The sequence below is a fragment of the Somniosus microcephalus genome, chromosome 9, assembly GCF_052327205.1.
Source record: "Somniosus microcephalus isolate GS21.2 chromosome 9, FLI_Smic_1.0, whole genome shotgun sequence".
In the NCBI taxonomy this organism is placed as follows: domain Eukaryota; kingdom Metazoa; phylum Chordata; class Chondrichthyes; order Squaliformes; family Somniosidae; genus Somniosus; species Somniosus microcephalus.
Genome location: NC_140995.1, coordinates 231,376,606 through 231,394,807, shown reverse-complemented (window position 1 = coordinate 231,394,807; position 18,202 = coordinate 231,376,606). Strand labels below are relative to the sequence as shown.

Here is an 18,202-nt window from a genome sequence, read left to right as displayed (position 1 = left end):
ATTGGATGTCCATAGTGAAAAGAAGACGGTTGGGACCAGGAAACTGTTAATGTGGCGAGGGCGTCGGAAGAGTCGTGGATGTAGATGAGAAGAGACTGGATAAGGGAAGAAAAAATAGAGTTGAGATAGGAAGAAATCCGTTCCGTGGGGCAAGAACAGGCTGAAACAATGGATCTGCCAGGGCAGTCCTGTTTGTGGATCTTGGGAAGGAGGTAGAAGCGGGTTGTGTGGGGTTGGGCAACTATGAGGTTGGCGGCTGTGGAGGGAAGATCTCCAGAAGAGATGAGGTCAGTGACAGTCTTGGAAACGATGGCTTGATGTTTGGTAGTGGGGTCATGGTCCAGGGGGATGTAGGAGGAGGTGTCGGAGAGTTGGCGTTCAGCCTCCGCAAGGTAACGGTCGGTTCGCCAAACAACAGCACCACCCTTGTCAGCAGGTTTAATAATGTTAGGGTTGGATCTGAGAGAATGGAGTGCTGCAAGTTCAGAGGGAGGTAGGTTGGAGTGAGTGAGGGAACACAGAAATTGAGACGGCTGATGTCACGCTGGCAGTTCGCAATGAAAAGATCTAGAATTGCTAAGAGGCCAGAGGGAGGGGCCCAGGTAGACCAAGAATGCTGAAAACGGGAGAAAGGGTCAACTGTGCGGAGCGAAGAATCCTGGGCAAAGAAGTGGGCACAGAGACGAAGACGATGGAAAAAGAGCTCAGCTTCGTGCCGAGCTCGAAATTCATTGAGGTGGGGGTATAAGGCGATGAAGCTCAGGCCTTTGCTGAGGACTGATCGTTCGGAGTCAGAGAGGGGAAGGTCAGAGGGGATGCTGAAAACACAGCAAGGCATGAGATTGGAAGAAAGGATGGAGTCAGAGGAAAGTGAAGAGGAAGAAGGTTGGTATCCAAGAGTTGTTGAAGCTTGCGATCCTTGACAGCTGAAAGAAAGAAAAAAAGTTTTATGGTTTTTTGTTAAAGCATTTTGTAAAAGGTTTTTTGTTAAAATGCCGGATGAAGCGAAGAATGAAATGGAACTGTGGATCAGGACAGCTTTGAGATGGAGTGATTCGGTGCTGCTGCATAGAGATCGAGAGTGTGCATGTGGCGGCACATGGCGTTGAGCGTGGATTCAGGATGCGGCGAGAGCAGTGGTTCGAGGAACGCTGAATATCTCGGAGATATCTGTAATCCTGGGTGGATCCAAAACTTGACGGGTGGAATTTCAGTTGGAATCCGCGTGGAATAATTCAGAGCCGGAGACAGTTGCTTAGGAAAGAGATGTGGCTGTGAAAACAAGATTTGGTAGGTACCTGATTAAACGATAGAAGGGAAACAGAAAGCAATGACGATGAACAAGGTAAAAGAGACAAATGGAAATCCCGTCGGAGAGAAGAACAGAACTTCTTCAAGGTGGGCATTCCTAGAATAGAAGTGGCAGTGAATTAAACACTAATATAAAAGTAAAATACTGCGGATGCTGGAAATCTGAAATAAAAACAGAAAATGCTGGAAATACTCAGCAGGTCGGGCAGCATCTGTGGAGAGAGAAACAGTTAACATTTCAGGTCGATGACATAAGAACATAAGAAATAGGAGCAGGAGTAGGCCATTCAGCCCTTCGAGCCTGCTCCGCCATTCAATGAGATCATGGCTCATCTTCTGTCTCCATTCCATTCACCGGCCTTCACATTTTGTCAGAACTGGAAAAAGTTCGAGATGTAACTGATTTTAAGCAAGTGCAGGGGCAGGGAAAGGAGGGAGGGGAGGAAAGAGCAAAAGGGAAGGTCTGTGATAGGATGGAAGGCAGGAGAGATTAAATGACAAAAGGTATGATAGTACAAAGCAAAAGGAGACAGTAATGGGACAAGTAAAGAAACAAAAGATAACTCTAGAAGAGATGTAAATGGGAATGGCAGAATCATCAACAGCTGCCATGTGAAAAAATAGGGGCAGAGGTTATGGTCTGAACTTGTTGAACTTGATGTGGGATTTGGGGTTGTGTTGGTGGTAGTCCTTTGTATTTGAAGACAATATCCCTGTTAGAAAGGCAATCAGTGGATGGTTAATATGCAAATATAGACATGGGAAACAAGCTCTCCTGGACACTTGACAAACACAGGCACCATCCTGGGGTCGACAGTCTACCACTGTTCACGCTTCTGCCACTTCTTCAGGAGAGCAACACGCTGCTGCGGACATAGATCCTGTATCGCTGCTGGCCATCTCAAGCGATCAACTGTGATATTTTCCCAGCTGTTAACACCAGTATAACAGAGCTTAACATTGTGCCTGAGTGTGTCCTTGTGTATCTCTTGTTGCCCACCCTCACTCTGTTTGGCTTAATCCTGTACAGGATCCTTTCTGGCATTCTGAAAGTGGTGATTATATGAGGAAATTGCTGTGGTGGGGGAGAGGACTCCACTCAATCCCATAAAATGCATCTAATCCACGTGGATTGCATATACCGTTGCACCTTGCAATATAGACACTGATAAGATAGTTCAAGAATAGCAATGGGGTGTTGTCGAGCCTCTGCTAGTTTGGTGGGTACTGGGTCATTACATTACATAGGATATACGGCACAGAAACAGGCCATTCGGCCCAACCAGTCCAAGCCGGTGTTTATGCTCCACTCGAGCCTCCTCCTGTCTTTCCTCATCTAAATCTATCAGCATAACCCTCTGTTCCCTTCTCCCATATATGCTTGTCCAGCCTCCCCTTAAATGTATCTATACTATTTGCTTCCACTCCCTGTGGTAGTCAGTTCCACATTCTCACCACTCTTTGGGTAAAGAAGTTTCTTCTGAATTCCCTATTGGATTTCTTGGTGACTATCTTATATTGATGGCCTCTAGTTATGCTCTTTCCCACAAGTGGAAACATTCTCTCTCTATCCACTCTATCAAACCCTTTCATAATTTTTATGACCTCTATTAGGTCACCTCTCAGCCTTTTTTCAAGAGAAAAGAGACCCAGCCTGTTCATCCTTTCCCGATATGTATACCCTCACATTTCTGGTATCATCCATGTAAATCTTCTCTGCACCCTCTCCAGTGCCTCTATATCCTTTTTATAATATGGCGACCAGAACTGTACGCAGTACTCCCAAGTGTGGTCGAACCAAGGTTCGATACAGGTTTAGCAAAACATCCCTACTTATAAACCCTAGTGCTTGGTTTGCACTTTTAATGGTCTTGCTAACCTGTGGTGCAACTTTTAGTGATTTGTGTATTTGTGCTCCGAGATCCCTTTGTTCCTCTACCGCATCTGGACTCCCACCCTCCAAGTGATAAGTGGCCTCCCTATTCTTCCTACCAAAATGTAATACCTCACATTTGTGTGTGTTGATCTTCATTTGCCAATTATTTGCCCATTCTGCATGTTTATTAATGTCCTCCTGTAACTTATTGCAGTCCTCCTCAGTATTGACTATTGCCACCAATTTGGTATCATCTGCAAATTTAGAAATTGTGTTTTTGATGCCAAAGTCTAAATCGTTAATGTAAATTGTGAACAGCATGGTCCCAGCACTGATCCTTGTGGAACACCCACCTTCTGCCACTGTGAATAGCTACCCTTTACTCCCACTCTCTGCTTAGCCAGCTAACAATCCATTCTGCTACTTGTCCCCTGACTCTGCATTCTCTGACCTTATTCATCAGTCCATTATGGGGTACCTTATCGAAGGCCTTTGAGAATCTACATAAATTACAATTACTGCATGACCATTGTCTACTCTCTCTGTTACCTCTTCAAAAAATTCAATAAGGTTGGTCAAGCAAGATTTTCTCTTATGGAATCCATGCCGACTATTCATTATTATACTTCTATGTTGGTGTGGGACAGATGATTTTTTTAATATTGGGTTTGGTTGGTGTTGGGACAGACGGTTGTTTTTATATTGGGTTTGGTTGGTGTTGAGACAGACGGTTGTTTTTATATTGGGTTTGGTTGGTGTTGGGGACAGACGGTTGTTTTTATATTGGGTTTGGTTGGTGTTGGGGACAGACGGTTGTTTTTATATTGGGTTTGGTTGGTGTTGGGGACAGACGGTTGTTTTTATATTGGGTTTGGTTGGTGTTGGGGACAGACGGTTGTTTTTATATTGGGTTTGGTTGGTGTTGGGGACAGACGGTTGTTTTTATATTGGGTTTGGTTGGTGTTGGGACAGACGGTTGTTTTTATATTGGGTTTGGTTGGTGTTGGGGACAGACGGTTGTTTTTATATTGGGTTTGGTTGGTGTTGGGGACAGACGGTTTTTATATTGGGTTTGGTTGGTGTTGGGGACAGACGGTTGTTTTTATATTGGGTTTGGTTGGTGTTGGGGACAGACGGTTGTTTTTATATTGGGTTTGGTTGGTGTTGAGACAGACGGTTGTTTTTATATTGGGTTTGGTTGGTGTTGAGACAGACGGTTGTTTTTATATTGGGTTTGGTTGGTGTTGAGACAGACGGTTGTTTTTATATTGGGTTTGGTTGGTGTTGGGGACAGACGGTTGTTTTTATATTGGGCTTGGTTGGTGTTGGGGACAGATGGTTGTTTTTATATTGGGTTTGGTTGGTGTTGGGGACAGACGGTTGTTTTTATATTGGGTTTGGTTGGTGTTGAGACAGACGGTTGTTTTTATATTGGGTTTGGTTGGTGTTGGGGACAGACGGTTGTTTTTATATTGGGTTTGGTTGGTGTTGGGGACAGACGGTTGTTTTTATATTGGGTTTGGTTGGTGTTGGGGACAGACGGTTGTTCTTATATTGGGTTTGGTTGGTGTTGGGGACAGACGGTTGTTTTTATATTGGGTTTGGTTGGTGTTGGGGACAGACGGTTGTTTTTATATTGGGTTTGCTTGGTGTTGGGGACAGACGGTTGTTTTTATATTGGGTTTAGTTGGTGTTGGGGACAGACGGTTGTTTTTATATTGGGTTTGGTTGGTGTTGGGGACAGACGGTTGTTTTTATATTGGGTTTGGTTGGTGTTGGGGACAGACGGTTGTTTTTATATTGGGTTTGGTTGGTGTTGGGGACAGACGGTTGTTTTTATATTGGGTTTGGTTGGTGTTGAGGACAGACGGTTGTTTTTATATTGGGTTTGGTTGGTGTTGGGGACAGACGGTTGTTTTTATATTGGGTTTGGTTGGTGTTGGGGACAGACGGTTGTTTTTATATTGGGTTTGGTTGGTGTTGGGGACAGACGGTTGTTTTTATATTGGGTTTGGTTGGTGTTGGGGACAGACGGTTGTTTTTATATTGGGTTTGGTTGGTGTTGGGGACAGACAGTTGTTTTTATATTGGGTTTGGTTGGTGTTGGGGACAGACGGTTGTTTTTATATTGGGTTTGGTTGGTGTTGGAGACAGACGGTTGTTTTTATATTGGGTTTGGTTGGTGTTGAGACAGACGGTTGTTTTTATATTGGGTTTGGTTGGTGTTGGGGACAGACGGTTGTTTTTATATTGGGTTTGGTTGGTGTTGGGGACAGACGGTTGTTTTTATATTGGGTTTGGTTGGTGTTGGGGACAGACGGTTGTTTTTTATATTGGGTTTGGTTGGTGTTGGGGACAGACGGTTGTTTTTATATTGGGTTTGGTTGGTGTTGGGGACAGACGGTTGTTTTTATATTGGGTTTGGTTGGTGTTGGGGACAGACGGTTGTTTTTATATTGGGTTTGGTTGGTGTTGGGGACAGACGGTTGTTTTTATATTGGGTTTGGTTGGTGTTGGGGACAGACGGTTGTTTTTATATTGGGTTTGGTTGGTGTTGGGGACAGACGGTTGTTTTTTATATTGGGTTTGGTTGGTGTTGGGGACAGACGGTTGTTTTTATATTGGGTTTGGTTGGTGTTGGGGACAGACGGTTGTTTTTATATTGGGTTTGGTTGGTGTTGGGGACAGACGGTTGTTTTTATATTGGGTTTGGTTGGTGTTGGGGACAGACGGTTGTTTTTTATATTGGGTTTGGTTGGTGTTGGGGACAGTCAGTTGTTTTTATATTGGGTTTGGTTGGTGTTGAGGACAGACGGTTGTTTTTATATTGGGTTTGGTTGGTGTTGGGGACAGACGGTTGTTTTTATATTGGGTTTGGTTGGTGTTGGGGACAGACGGTTGTTTTTATATTGGGTTTGGTTGGTGTTGGGGACAGACGGTTGTTTTTATATTGGGTTTGGTTGGTGTTGGGGACAGACGGTTGTTTTTATATTGGGTTTGGTTGGTGTTGGGGACAGACGGTTGTTTTTATATTGGGTTTGGTTGGTGTTGAGACAGACGGTTGTTTTTATATTGGGTTTGGTTGGTGTTGGGGACAGACGGTTGTTTTTATATTGGGTTTGGTTGGTGTTGAGACAGACGGTTGTTTTTATATTGGGTTTGGTTGGTGTTGGGGACAGACAGTTGTTTTTATATTGGGTTTGGTTGGTGTTGGGGTCAGACGGTTGTTTTTATATTGGGTTTGGTTGGTGTTGGGGACAGACGGTTGTTTTTATATTGGGTTTGGTTGGTGTTGAGACAGACAGTTGTTTTTATATTGGGTTTGGTTGGTGTTGGGGACAGACGGTTGTTTTTATATTGGGTTTGGTTGGTGTTGGGGACAGACGGTTGTTTTTATATTGGGTTTGGTTGGTGTTGAGACAGACGGTTGTTTTTATATTGGGTTTGGTTGGTGTTGGGGACAGACGGTTGTTTTTATATTGGGTTTGGTTGGTGTTGGGGACAGACGGTTGTTTTTATATTGGGTTTAGTTGGTGTTGGGGACAGACGGTTGTTTTTATATTGGGTTTGGTTGGTGTTGGGGACAGACAGTTGTTTTTATATTGGGTTTGGTTGGTGTTGGGGACAGACGGTTGTTTTTATATTGGGTTTGGTTGGTGTTGAGACAGACGGTTGTTTTTATATTGGGTTTGGTTGGTTGTTGAGACAGACGGTTGTTTTTATATTGGGTTTGGTTGGTGTTGAGACAGACGGTTGTTTTTATATTGGGTTTGGTTGGTGTTGGGGACAGACGGTTTTTATATTGGGTTTGGTTGGTGTTGGGGACAGACGGTTGTTTTTATATTGGGTTTGGTTGGTGTTGGGGACAGACGGTTGTTTTTATATTGGGTTTGGTTGGTGTTGGGGACAGACGGTTGTTTTTATATTGGGTTTGGTTGGTGTTGGGGACAGACGGTTGTTTTTATATTGGGTTTGGTTGGTGTTGGGGACAGACGGTTGTTTTTATATTGGGTTTGGTTGGTGTTGGGGACAGACGGTTGTTTTTATATTGGGTTTGGTTGGTGTTGGGGACAGACGGTTGTTTTTATATTGGGTTTGGTTGGTGTTGGGGACAGACGGTTGTTTTTATATTGGGTTTGGTTGGTGTTGGGGACAGACGGTTGTTTTTATATTGGGTTTGGTTGGTGTTGGGGACAGATGGTTGTTTTTATATTGGGCTTGGTTGGTGTTGGGGACAGACGGTTGTTTTTATATTGGGTTTGGTTGGTGTTGGGGACAGACGGTTGTTTTTATATTGGGTTTGGTTGGTGTTGGGGACAGACGGTTGTTTTTATATTGGGTTTGGTTGGTGTTGGGGACAGACGGTTGTTTTTATATTGGGTTTGGTTGGTGTTGGGGACAGGCGGTTGTTTTTATATTGGGTTTGGTTGGTGTTGGGGACAGACGGTTGTTTTTATATTGGGTTTGGTTGGTGTTGGGGACAGACGGTTGTTTTTATATTGGGTTTGGTTGGTGTTGGGGACAGACGGTTGTTTTTATATTGGGTTTGGTTGGTGTTGAGACAGACGGTTGTTTTTATATTGGGTTTGGTTGGTGTTGAGACAGACGGTTGTTTTTATATTGGGTTTGGTTGGTGTTGGGGACAGACGGTTGTTTTTATATTGGGTTTGGTTGGTGTTGGGGACAGACGGTTGTTTTTATATTGGGTTTGGTTGGTGTTGGGGACAGACGGTTGTTTTTATATTGGGTTTGGTTGGTGTTGGGGACAGACGGTTTTTATATTGGGTTTGGTGAAACCACCCTCCCCTGTCTCCTCCAACTCACCTCCGATAACATGTGAGGAGCTCATGGACTTCTTTGTCTCTATGATTGAGACCATCTGTTCAGCTGCCTGTGCCACTTCCCTTCCTTCCCCTAGCCCACTGGGCCAAACTTCATCTAAGGTTCCCCCCTGCCCTAGCCCTGAACTTTCTCCAGTTTCTCTCCGATCTCCCGTCATGACCTCGCTGCCCTCATCTTGTCCATGAGACCCGCCTCCTGCTCCCTCGACCCTATTTTCATCAAACTGCTGACCACCCTGTAGTGTATGTACCCGTCTACCTTTAAGGAAACTATTGTATGTAACCGTTCACCTTTAAGAGAACTACTTTAGGTGTGGCACTACTTGTTTGGCTTCTGTATACTGTAATACCGACAGTGACCACACCAGTATATAAGTGTTGTGGCAGGATTGCTGGGGCAGATTCGCCCTGACCTTCGAATAGTAAAGACCTGTTTGTTTGTTATTCCTGAAGTCTGTGTCGTTATTAACTGTACAACCCACAGACTTTACAGTGGCGACGAGCCCGATCGTACCCTGCGGCAAGACTACCAAAGCAACTAAAGAGCGTCGAAGAGAGGCAACCGCCCTCGTCGTTATGCTGGGAGAAAACACGAGGCTGCAGCAATAGAAAGGAAGAAGACTTAGCAACAAAAGCTTCCAGCAGCAACAGGCACTTCTACCACGGTGCGGAGTGAGCCGATCAGCAGGAAACAAGGCGGCCGCGGGGACTGTGAGTAGGGGAAAGTGTAACGAAATCCGGAGGATAAGGGCTGTGCACTCGACCACAGTCGAGGGGGAGCAGAGCTGGTCAGGAAGGCGGGTCCAACGGCGTCGTGAGATAGCCGGACCGCGATCGGCGGGAAAAGCCGGGCAGCGACCGAAGCCACGAAGCGCTGAGACCGGGAGCAGGCGCGGGAAGAGAGAAACTCAGCCGCAGCCGGGGAGGGAGGTCTGGGAGGCGAATGGGAGCCGGGCGTGTGGGAGAGGCAGAGCCGACCAAAGGAGGCTGCGCGAGAGCCAGTCCAGCAGCTGAACTGTTCTCCACCAACGGGGTACCCAGCGCCGGTAGAGCCGAACGTGGGGGAGAGAGAGACAGAGCCGAGCAAGGGGAGAGAGACTGCGCGAGAGCCAGTCCAGTGGCTGAACTGTTCTCCGTGAACGGGGTACCCAGCGCCGGTAGAGCCGTGCGAGCGGGAGAAAGACAGAGCCGAGTAAGGGGAGCTGTGCGGAAGCCAGCCCAGCGGCTGAACCTGTCCGCTGTGGGGAAAGCGTACCCCTCCCACCAGGGAAGAAACGCGGGAAGCCGCCATTAGGCGGAGAAGACGACAGACGCGGGAGACCGCCATTGAAGGGGCGGGGAGAGAAGGAAAGAGCGGGAAACCGCCATTTTCGCGGGAAAAACCGCCATCTTAGAAATAAATAAATAATAAATAAGAATTTAAAGAAATACTTGTGCTGCTCCCAAGGAAAGGAAGATGCGTAAGCGAGGGAATATTAACGATTTTAATTCTGAGATAGAAGACTGGGCCACGTACGTGGAACGCATCGAGATCTATTGTGAAGCCAACAAAATAGAGGAAGACGACAAAGCGATAACATTGCTAAACTCGATGGGCGCAAAGACATACGGGCTCTTGAAGCATCTACTAGCACCAGCTAAACCGGCGGATCAGACTTTCGAAGGGATTGTGGCTGTTCTGAAGGACCACTTGAACCCCACACCGTTGATGTTGGCTGAACGATTCAAATTCTATGCAAGAACGCAATGGAAAGACGAAAGCAACGCGGAATATTTGGTCGAACTGCGTAGGCTAGCGAAATGCTGCCAGTTCGGAGGGAATCTGACAGAGGCACTGTGAGACAAGTTCGTATGTGGATTGTCCAAAGAAGGGACGCAAAAGCGACTACTGGAAGAGAACGACCTCACACTAGACAGGGCTGTTCTTATAGCTGCATCGCACGAAGCCGCAGCGAAAGGAACGGCAGAAATGCAGCTGAAGGCGGCGGCACTCGGGGTGGACCAAATTACCTCGAATACAACAAAATGCTATCATTGTGGGAAGACAACGCACGACCAGAATCAATGCTGGTTTAAGAACCAAGAATGTAGGAAATGTGGCAAACTGGGTCACATCGCAAAGGTATGCCGGTCAGGGAAGAAGACCAACAACCAAAGGAAGCCACCACAAGAAAAGTACAGCAAGGTACACAAGGTGGCTGAGAAGAGTTCAGACGAACAGAATTCAGACTCAGACCCAAACAACCAGGAGCTGGGTAGTCTGAGAATTCACAATGTGGGGAGGGAAGCTGATCTACAAACTATCTGGGTCATGCTAAGAATAGCTGGAGTCCAAGTAAGAATGGAGTTGGACACTGGATCAGCGCTATCAGTCATCAATCGAAGGGACTACCACCGGCTATTCTCTCACATACCCTTAAGGAATACCAAGTTCGTATTACAGACATACACGGGGCATAAGGTATACCCCATGGGGAAGATAAGAGTCAAGGTGAGAGATAGGGGTAAAGAACACCCAAGAATGAACTTGTACGTATTATCTGAGGGAGGACCACCACTTCTAGGACGAGAGTGGATCAAGAAAATAGACATGGAATGGCACTATCTAAAAGCCATAATGAGTGAGGACTCGGTGCAAGCTATCAGCTCAGATTCTGAAACGGATGACGATAAGACCAACTCAAATATGGAAGACAAGGCTAAAATGAACTTGCCGACTATGGTGGAGAAAACGAAGACATGCATAAAGGCTTATGCTACCGAGAAGAATAAAGCTTCAGAGCAGAACTCCAGTTTGACAGAGAATTCTGAGCCTGTTCAAGTTAAGGACTTATCCACGACGGAAGAACACCGAACTCGGACTCAAACTTATTTCAAAGTACGACAACAATTAGAACAGTTGAGTTACCGTCTCGTACAAGAGATGAAAACAATGGAAAAGTTCTGGGACACCGAATGGGAGAACCTGGAAAGACAGCAGAGGCAGCTAGCTCAAGCAAAGAGCGACCATAGAGCCATCGTGACCAATTACCGATCACATCTCCCTTATGATGTTCAGGAGTTAGAATATTTGCATGATCTAGAGATACAGCATAAAGGCAAACCACGCTACACTGAGGATTTTGTTCTGCAATTGGAGACGGAGCTAGTGCAAGCAAGGTTAAGAGAAGCTGAATCGCAGTGTGCACTTAAAGATATGCAGAAAAAAATCTTGGACATGGAAAAGAGAAACGCTTCTTTACCTGATGTGAATAATGTGGCCATGTTGCAAGAGGAGCTTATAGGGGCGAAACTGAAAGAAGCTAAGCAAAGGATGTTGGAACTTGAAACACAGAACCAAATCAGCAGTAACCAGCTATGTCGAGCAGAGAAGGAGTGCTATGGTCTACATGAGAAGGTGCAATATCTCTCAGCCCAGAATAAGGGACTACTCACTCAGTTAAATGAAAGTAATCGGAAAATGGCTGAGATAGACTGCAAGAATAAAGAAGATTTGATGGCAGTGAGACTTCGAGAGGCAGATAGCATAGCAGCCTTGGCTGAACTCCAACAGGAAATTGCGAAAGAAGCAAATGAAGAGGAATCTTCAGGAAGCCAGGATGTTATTCCAGTTCTTCTCTACGACTCCTTACAAGCAGAGTGTGAGAAGTTGAAAGAACAGTATGAACAGGCCCAGGCTACAATTCTGAAGGGGGTTAACTCGGCAACCTCCGAAAAGCTAGTTTCAGTAGAAGCATATGAATAACTAAAGGTTGAACATGAGCAAGAAGTCCAAAGGCTGCAGGAAATTCTTGATGAGCTCAAGGCCAAGACAGACTCATCGGTAGAAGTTCCATCCATAGATGAGAAATTAGAGGTGAAAGACATGGCAGAACATGAAAGACAAGATGTCCAAGAACTCATAAAAATATTGAAGGAAACCCAAGACAAATATGAGGCGGCAATGTCCGAGGTTCAACAACTTGAAGAACAGATTCAACTGGGAATCCTTTCAGTGGAAGAAAAGGAAACTGTAAGAAACACAGAGACTGTAAGAATGGTCCCTGAACATGAGCTAGAGAGCATCAGGGCGCAACTTTTCCGAGCGCTGAAAGCCAAAGTACAAGAGGAACAGAAGGTGGAAGCATTGGAGGAAAAGGTGGATGAAATGGAGAAGACTCTGATCCACAGTGTTCCCGTGGAAGAGTTAACGGTCAGCCAACTCCTTCATATGCTGAGGGAAAAGACTCTGCAATGGGAACAATCTGAACACGAGCTTCAATCTTCAACGGGAAGGAGTTCGGAGCTCTCAAAAGTTTGGGAAATAGCTGAGGTTGCAAAACAGACTTTACTGGGTTGCCAAAAGTACGCTGAATCGCGTCTATGTGAACAACAGAATGTTGAAACAGCTGCTCCAGTAGAAGGATTGAATAGCCCGATCAATCAATCCCCGAGGGAAGGGGAAGTGTTGAAATCACAAATGAGGTCATTAGTGAAGGATTTGCAGGAAACCCAGGAAGAGCGGGATGAAGATGAATGCATGAAGAAGTCTTTTCAAGAAAGATGTCTAGGGAAGGAACCACAGTCATCTAACATCCAGATGGGTAAGGAGGAAGTAGAAGGCCCTCTCGCTGGCCTAACTCAGGACGAACCCGAATATTACCATGACCTGTTGAGTGACACTGAATATTACAAGGATGTGGTCTGCCCAAGTTGTGAGGAAAACTTCCAAAGTGCTGAAATCAGGATGAAACACTGAAGGTCTAAGGAACATAGAGAGTTGGTGGCGCTACAGCTGGCAGCCGAGAAAGGAGCCCCGAGAGTCTCAAAAAGGCAGAAAAGAAAAAGAAGAGGCAGAAGACAATAACTATCTAAAATATTATCACTTCTACCAGCTCAGGAGGGGACCTACGAAAGGAGCTAAATTAGTTGAAAAGTGGGAAATTATCAAGACAGCCAGTTGGTTATAAAAGTCGGCACTGCCGGTTCAACAGGACGAAAGTTCAAGCTGTTACGTCAAGGAAAAGGCTATGGAGGAGTCACACTATCCATGTGAACCGGCTACACCAAAGAGATGTTGTTCGGACCAAGTCAAGATCGGAGACTGAATCTGTGAACTGTTCCCGCAGAGACTGACTTTGTGGACTGTTTCCCACCGAGATTATATCTGTAAAGTGTTTTATATGAAGTTGAAGATATGTATGTTAATGGGACTCTGTAAGTAATAAGCTAAAAAGGGAGGATTGTAGTGTATGTACCCGTCTACCTTTAAGGAAACTATTGTATGTAACCGTTCACCTTTAAGAGAACTACTTTAGGTGTGGCACTACTTGTTTGGCTTCTGTATACTGTAATACCGACAGTGACCACACCAGTATATAAGTGTTGTGGCAGGATTGCTGGGGCAGATTTGCCCTGACCTTCGAATAGTAAAGACCTGTTTGTTTGTTATTCCTGAAGTCTGTGTCGTTATTAACTGTACAACCCACAGACTTTACACACCCAACTTCCTTTTCTGGCTCCCATGTTTGCTGATATTGTTAACGGTTCTCTCTCCTCAGGTACGGTCCCCTTCTGCCTCAAATCTGCCGTCATTACCCCTCGCCTCAAAAATCCCACCCTTGATCCCTCCATCTTTGTAAACTACCGCCCCATCCCCAATCTCCCTTTCCTCTCAAGTCCTTGAACATGTTGTCGCCTCCCAAATCCGTGCCCATCTTTCCCGCAATTCCATGTTTGAATCCCTCCAATCAGGTTTCCACCCTTGCCACAGTACCGAAGCGGCTCTCATCAAAGTCACAAATGACATCCTTTGTGACTGTAACAAAGGTAAACTATCTCTCCTCGTCCTTCTTGACTTGTCTGCAGCCTTTGACACGGTTGACCATTCCATCCTGCTCCAACGCCTCTCCACCGTTGTCCAGCTGGGTGGGACTGCACTCGCCTGGTTCCATTCTTATCTATCTAATCGTAACCAGAGAATCACCTGCAGTGACTTCTCTTCCTGCTCCCGCATCATTACCTCTGGTGCCCCCCAAGGATCTATCCTTGGCCCCCTCCTATTTCTCATCTACATGTTGGCCCTTGGTGACATCATCCGAAAACACAGCATCAGTTTCCATATGTACGTTGACGACACCCAGCTCTACCTCTTCTTTCGACCCCTCCATGGTGTCTAAATTGTCAGACTGCTTGTCCGACATACAGTTCTGGATGAGCAAAATTTTCTCCAGTTAAATATTGGGAAGACCGAAGCCATTGTTTTCGGTCCCCGCCACAAACTCTGTTCCCTAACCACTGACTCCATACCTCTCCCTAACATCTGTTTGAGGCTGAACCACACTGTTCGCAACCTTGGTGTCATATTTGATCCTGAAATGAGCTTCCGACGACATATCCGCAGCATAACAAAGACCGCCTACTTCCACCTCGGTAACATCGCCCGTCTCTGCCCTTGCCTCAGCTCATCCGCTGCTGAAACCCTCATCCATGCCTTTGTTACCTCTAGACTTGACTATTCCAACGCACTCCTGGCTGGCCTCCCACATTCCACCCTACGTAAACTTGAGGTCATCCAAAACTCGGCTGCCCGTGTCCTAACTCGCACCAAGTCCCATTCACCCATCTCCCCTGTGCTCGCTGACCTACATTGGCTCCCGGTTAAGCAGCGCCTCGATTTCAAAATTCTCGTCCTTGTTTTCAAATCCCTCAACGGCCTCACCCCTTCCTATCTCTGTAATCTCCTTCAGCCCCATAACTCCCCGAGGTATCTGTGCTCCTCCAATTCTGCCCTCTTGAGCATCCCTGATTATAATCGCTCAACCTTTGGTGGTCGGGCCTTCTGTTGCCGAGGCCCTAAGCTCTGGAGTTCCCTGCCTAAACCTCTCCGCCTCTCTTTCCTCCTTTAAGACGCTCCTTAAAACCTACCTCTTTGACCAAGCTTTTGGTCACCTGCCCTAATTTATTCTTATGTGGATCCGTGTCAAATTTTTTGTCTTAAAGCACTCCTGTGCAGTGCCTTGGGATGTTTTACTATGTTAAAGGTGCTATATAAATACATGTTGTTGTTGGTTGGTGCTGGGACAACTGGTAGCAACCCCAGATGAACCTTGTTGGATTTACCTGTCTACTGGGGAGCTAGTTTCATTTTAACTACGTTATCCAAATGGCCAGCCTCAGCAAATCTGGCAAATTCCAGCTTGTGTTCTTACCCAATTCTGTTTCGGCAGGCAGCAGCCCTGGTACCCCACGAAGTGCAACATAAAAGCATCTTTAATCTTTTAGTTTTCACAGTAGGCCATCCTTTTAATTTTTTTTGAGGAGGAGCAGTTGAAAACAGAAGCAAGCTGTTTTGACACTTAGCGATGACATTTCTGTGAGGTGAAGTAACCAATTATCCTGTTACTTGTAGATTTTGGTCAGCTGGAGCAGCAGCTTGAAGAGGCGAGCCTGATCAGGAGAGACTTTGAAGAGGGCTGTAGGCAAATTAAAGCACTTGACAAGCAAATCAAATCCACGAAGCAGGAGAAAGACGATCTTCAAAAGGTAATTGCATATTCAGATTCTATTGCTTCTGTTACTTGATAGAAAGGATGCGAGTGCTACAATGGTGGCCACGAGTTTGTGAAATATTCACAGATGGTTGAGCTGCGTTTCTTGCAAGTATCTGATAAAAGGTGTGCGAGGCCTGCTATTTCCCTGTTGATGATATAAAACCTGATGGATCATGTTACCTTCAATTCCTGCTTGCGACATCTGTCAACAGCAAAACAAAAGACCAAAATCTGAATAAAGCTCCTGAGATAAAGAGAAAACCCTGCTATAAATTGTGGGCATAAAAACAAGGTACAGGAAACTCTTTATTATCCAGCACCAACGGGACCGGCGTGGTGCCGGTTTATCAAAAAGTCCGGATTACAGAGAGGTATAGTTAAAAGGTACAAGAGCTCCGTACACAGCAACAAATCCAGGCTTCCCTGTTGCTTAGCAACATGTGCAGGCACTCCGGCCACAGACCAAGCATTCCTGTTGCTTAGCAACAAGTGCACGAACCCCAGTTACACAGCCACAGATCCAGGAACTGCCGCTAATATGAAGTAAAACTTACCTGAACCTACTCCTGAATTTTGCCGGTTAACAGAGATTTCCGGTTATTTAGGTGTCGGTTAAAAGAGAGTTTCCTGTACCGGAAACACAGCAGGTCCATCATCTGAAAGGGAAAAGATGGCTCAATGTTTTGGGTGATCTCTGACTGAACAGTTTTTAGGAAGGATCCCACCCAAATGTTGAGCTGCTTTTTTCTTTGAGGTCGACTTAGCTGCTCTGCATTTTTAGCATTTGCTGTGTATAGTGCTGCCGCCCTATGAGCTTCACCTACGATATTTTATTTCAAAGACATAGGCCTAGAAATTCAGTTGGGCGCGCCAGCCATTAGCGCCTTAGGAGGAGTAGATCTCGAGCGCTAGGCACTTAGCGCCCGGGCGCAGCGCGATCTGCGCCTCGCCCCAACTTCAGTACACATTTAGCGCCGGCGCAAAGTTTTAGCGCGCGCCCTGCTGCGCGCGCAGATCATGACGTCATTTACTAGTGCAACGCCCTTTGTGCGCCCCGAACCGGAACTTCACTCGCGCCGCCCCATTGTGCGCCGGGCGGCCCGAACGACTGTGAAGTGGAACGGTACACAGCCGAGGCGGGCCGCGGGGAGCGCTAATTAAAGGGCACTTTCCCTGCACTATAAAGGCCAGCCATTTTGCAGCATTCACTCTTGTGCAACGGTTTTTTGGAGAGAGACCAAGGAGGAGAGCTTACTGGTTTGGACCAACACTAGGACAGGTATTTTTGGCTCAGGCCAGAGCTTAGCAATTATCTTTGCCTTCATTGAGAGCTCATTGTTTCCCAGCATATAATGGGGGCTGCATTGGGTGCCAACGCTGACTTTCAGCCTCATGCCAGAAGGGCTTACAGACGCCGTGAGAGAGTGGCAGCCCTGGCTAGACGCAGAGGGGGCAACAGGCGTCGCCAACTGAGGCCTTACCCACCCAGGGTATACCGCCAGCAGTCCTCCTATCTGACCATGTCTGCCGCGATGTGTGTAAGGAGGCTGCGATTCAGAAGGGAGGTGGTTGCAGACATCTGCCAGCTGCTTCAGAGAGATCTGCAGCCACAGCTGATGCGCAGGACGTCTCTGTCGGTGGCAGTGAAGATGACGGTGGCTCTCAACTTCTATGCCACCGGCTCCTTCCAATCCGCTGCTGGGGACATCGCTAACATCTCCCAGTTCGCCGTGCATTGCTGCATCCGCCAGGTAACCGAAGCCCTTTTCACAAGGAGACATCAATTCATCTCCTTCCCCATGACCCTGGACAAGCAGCAGCAGCGTGCAGTGGGATTTGCAAGAATAGCGGGCTTCCCCATGGTGCAGGGCGCCATTGACTGCACGCATGTGGCTTTGCGGGCACCTCTGGAGCATGCCGAGGATTACCGCAACCGGAAGGGCTACCATTCCCTCAACGTACAGCTGGTGTGTGACCACAGGCAGCGCATCCTAGCTGTCAATGCCCGCTTTCCAGGCAGCAGCCACGATGCCTTTATCCTGCGACAGACAACTGTGGCTGACATGTTCCAGGCACAGCCTCCCCCAAGAGGATGGCTTATCGGGGACAAAGGCTATCCTTTGTGTACCTGGCTCATGACCCCGCTCCGCGCGCCCACGACCCCTGCTGAAGAGGCATACAACGAGAGCCATCAAGCGACTAGGAACATCATAGAACAAACAATCGGCGTCCTCAAGCAACGGTTCCGCTGTCTCGATCGCTCCGGGGGAGCCCTCCAGTATTCGCAGGACCGAGTCTCCCAATTCGTCGTCGTTTGCTGCATGCTGCACAACCTGGCTATCCGCAGGACTCGGGCACTGCCACCTCACGTTGGACCCCCACCTCAGGAGGAGGAGCAGGAGGAGCATGAGGAGGAGGAGGACGAGGAGTACCAGCCCAGGAGGGAGGCACAAGGTCCAAGGGCTGCCCGTCGGCGGCTTATTGAACGTCACTTCTAGGCCCCCTGTCAGGGAATGGCTTGTGCCAATGAAAGAACATGATTGCAGCCGCTCCGCAAGCCCTCAGGCGGTTAAGGCAACAAACACTTCAAAGATCAAACATGGACAATGTTAATAAATAAAATGCTTTATTGTACAAACTCT

General features: G+C 46.9%; 1 protein-coding gene across 10 annotated transcripts in view; it reads left to right on the top strand.

Moving 5' to 3' along the window:
* The window catches only part of LOC147113118 (serine/threonine-protein kinase MRCK alpha-like), a 705,238-nt gene that overhangs the window by 523,164 nt on the left and 163,872 nt on the right, over window positions 1-18,202 (top strand). For all 10 annotated transcript variants that reach the window (XM_085997998.1, XM_085997999.1, XM_085998000.1 and 7 more), the window contains one exon: window positions 15,419-15,552. In XM_085997998.1, coding sequence (XP_085854124.1) covers window positions 15,419-15,552 — 134 coding nt within the window. The remainder of the gene's footprint in view (window positions 1-15,418; window positions 15,553-18,202) is intronic.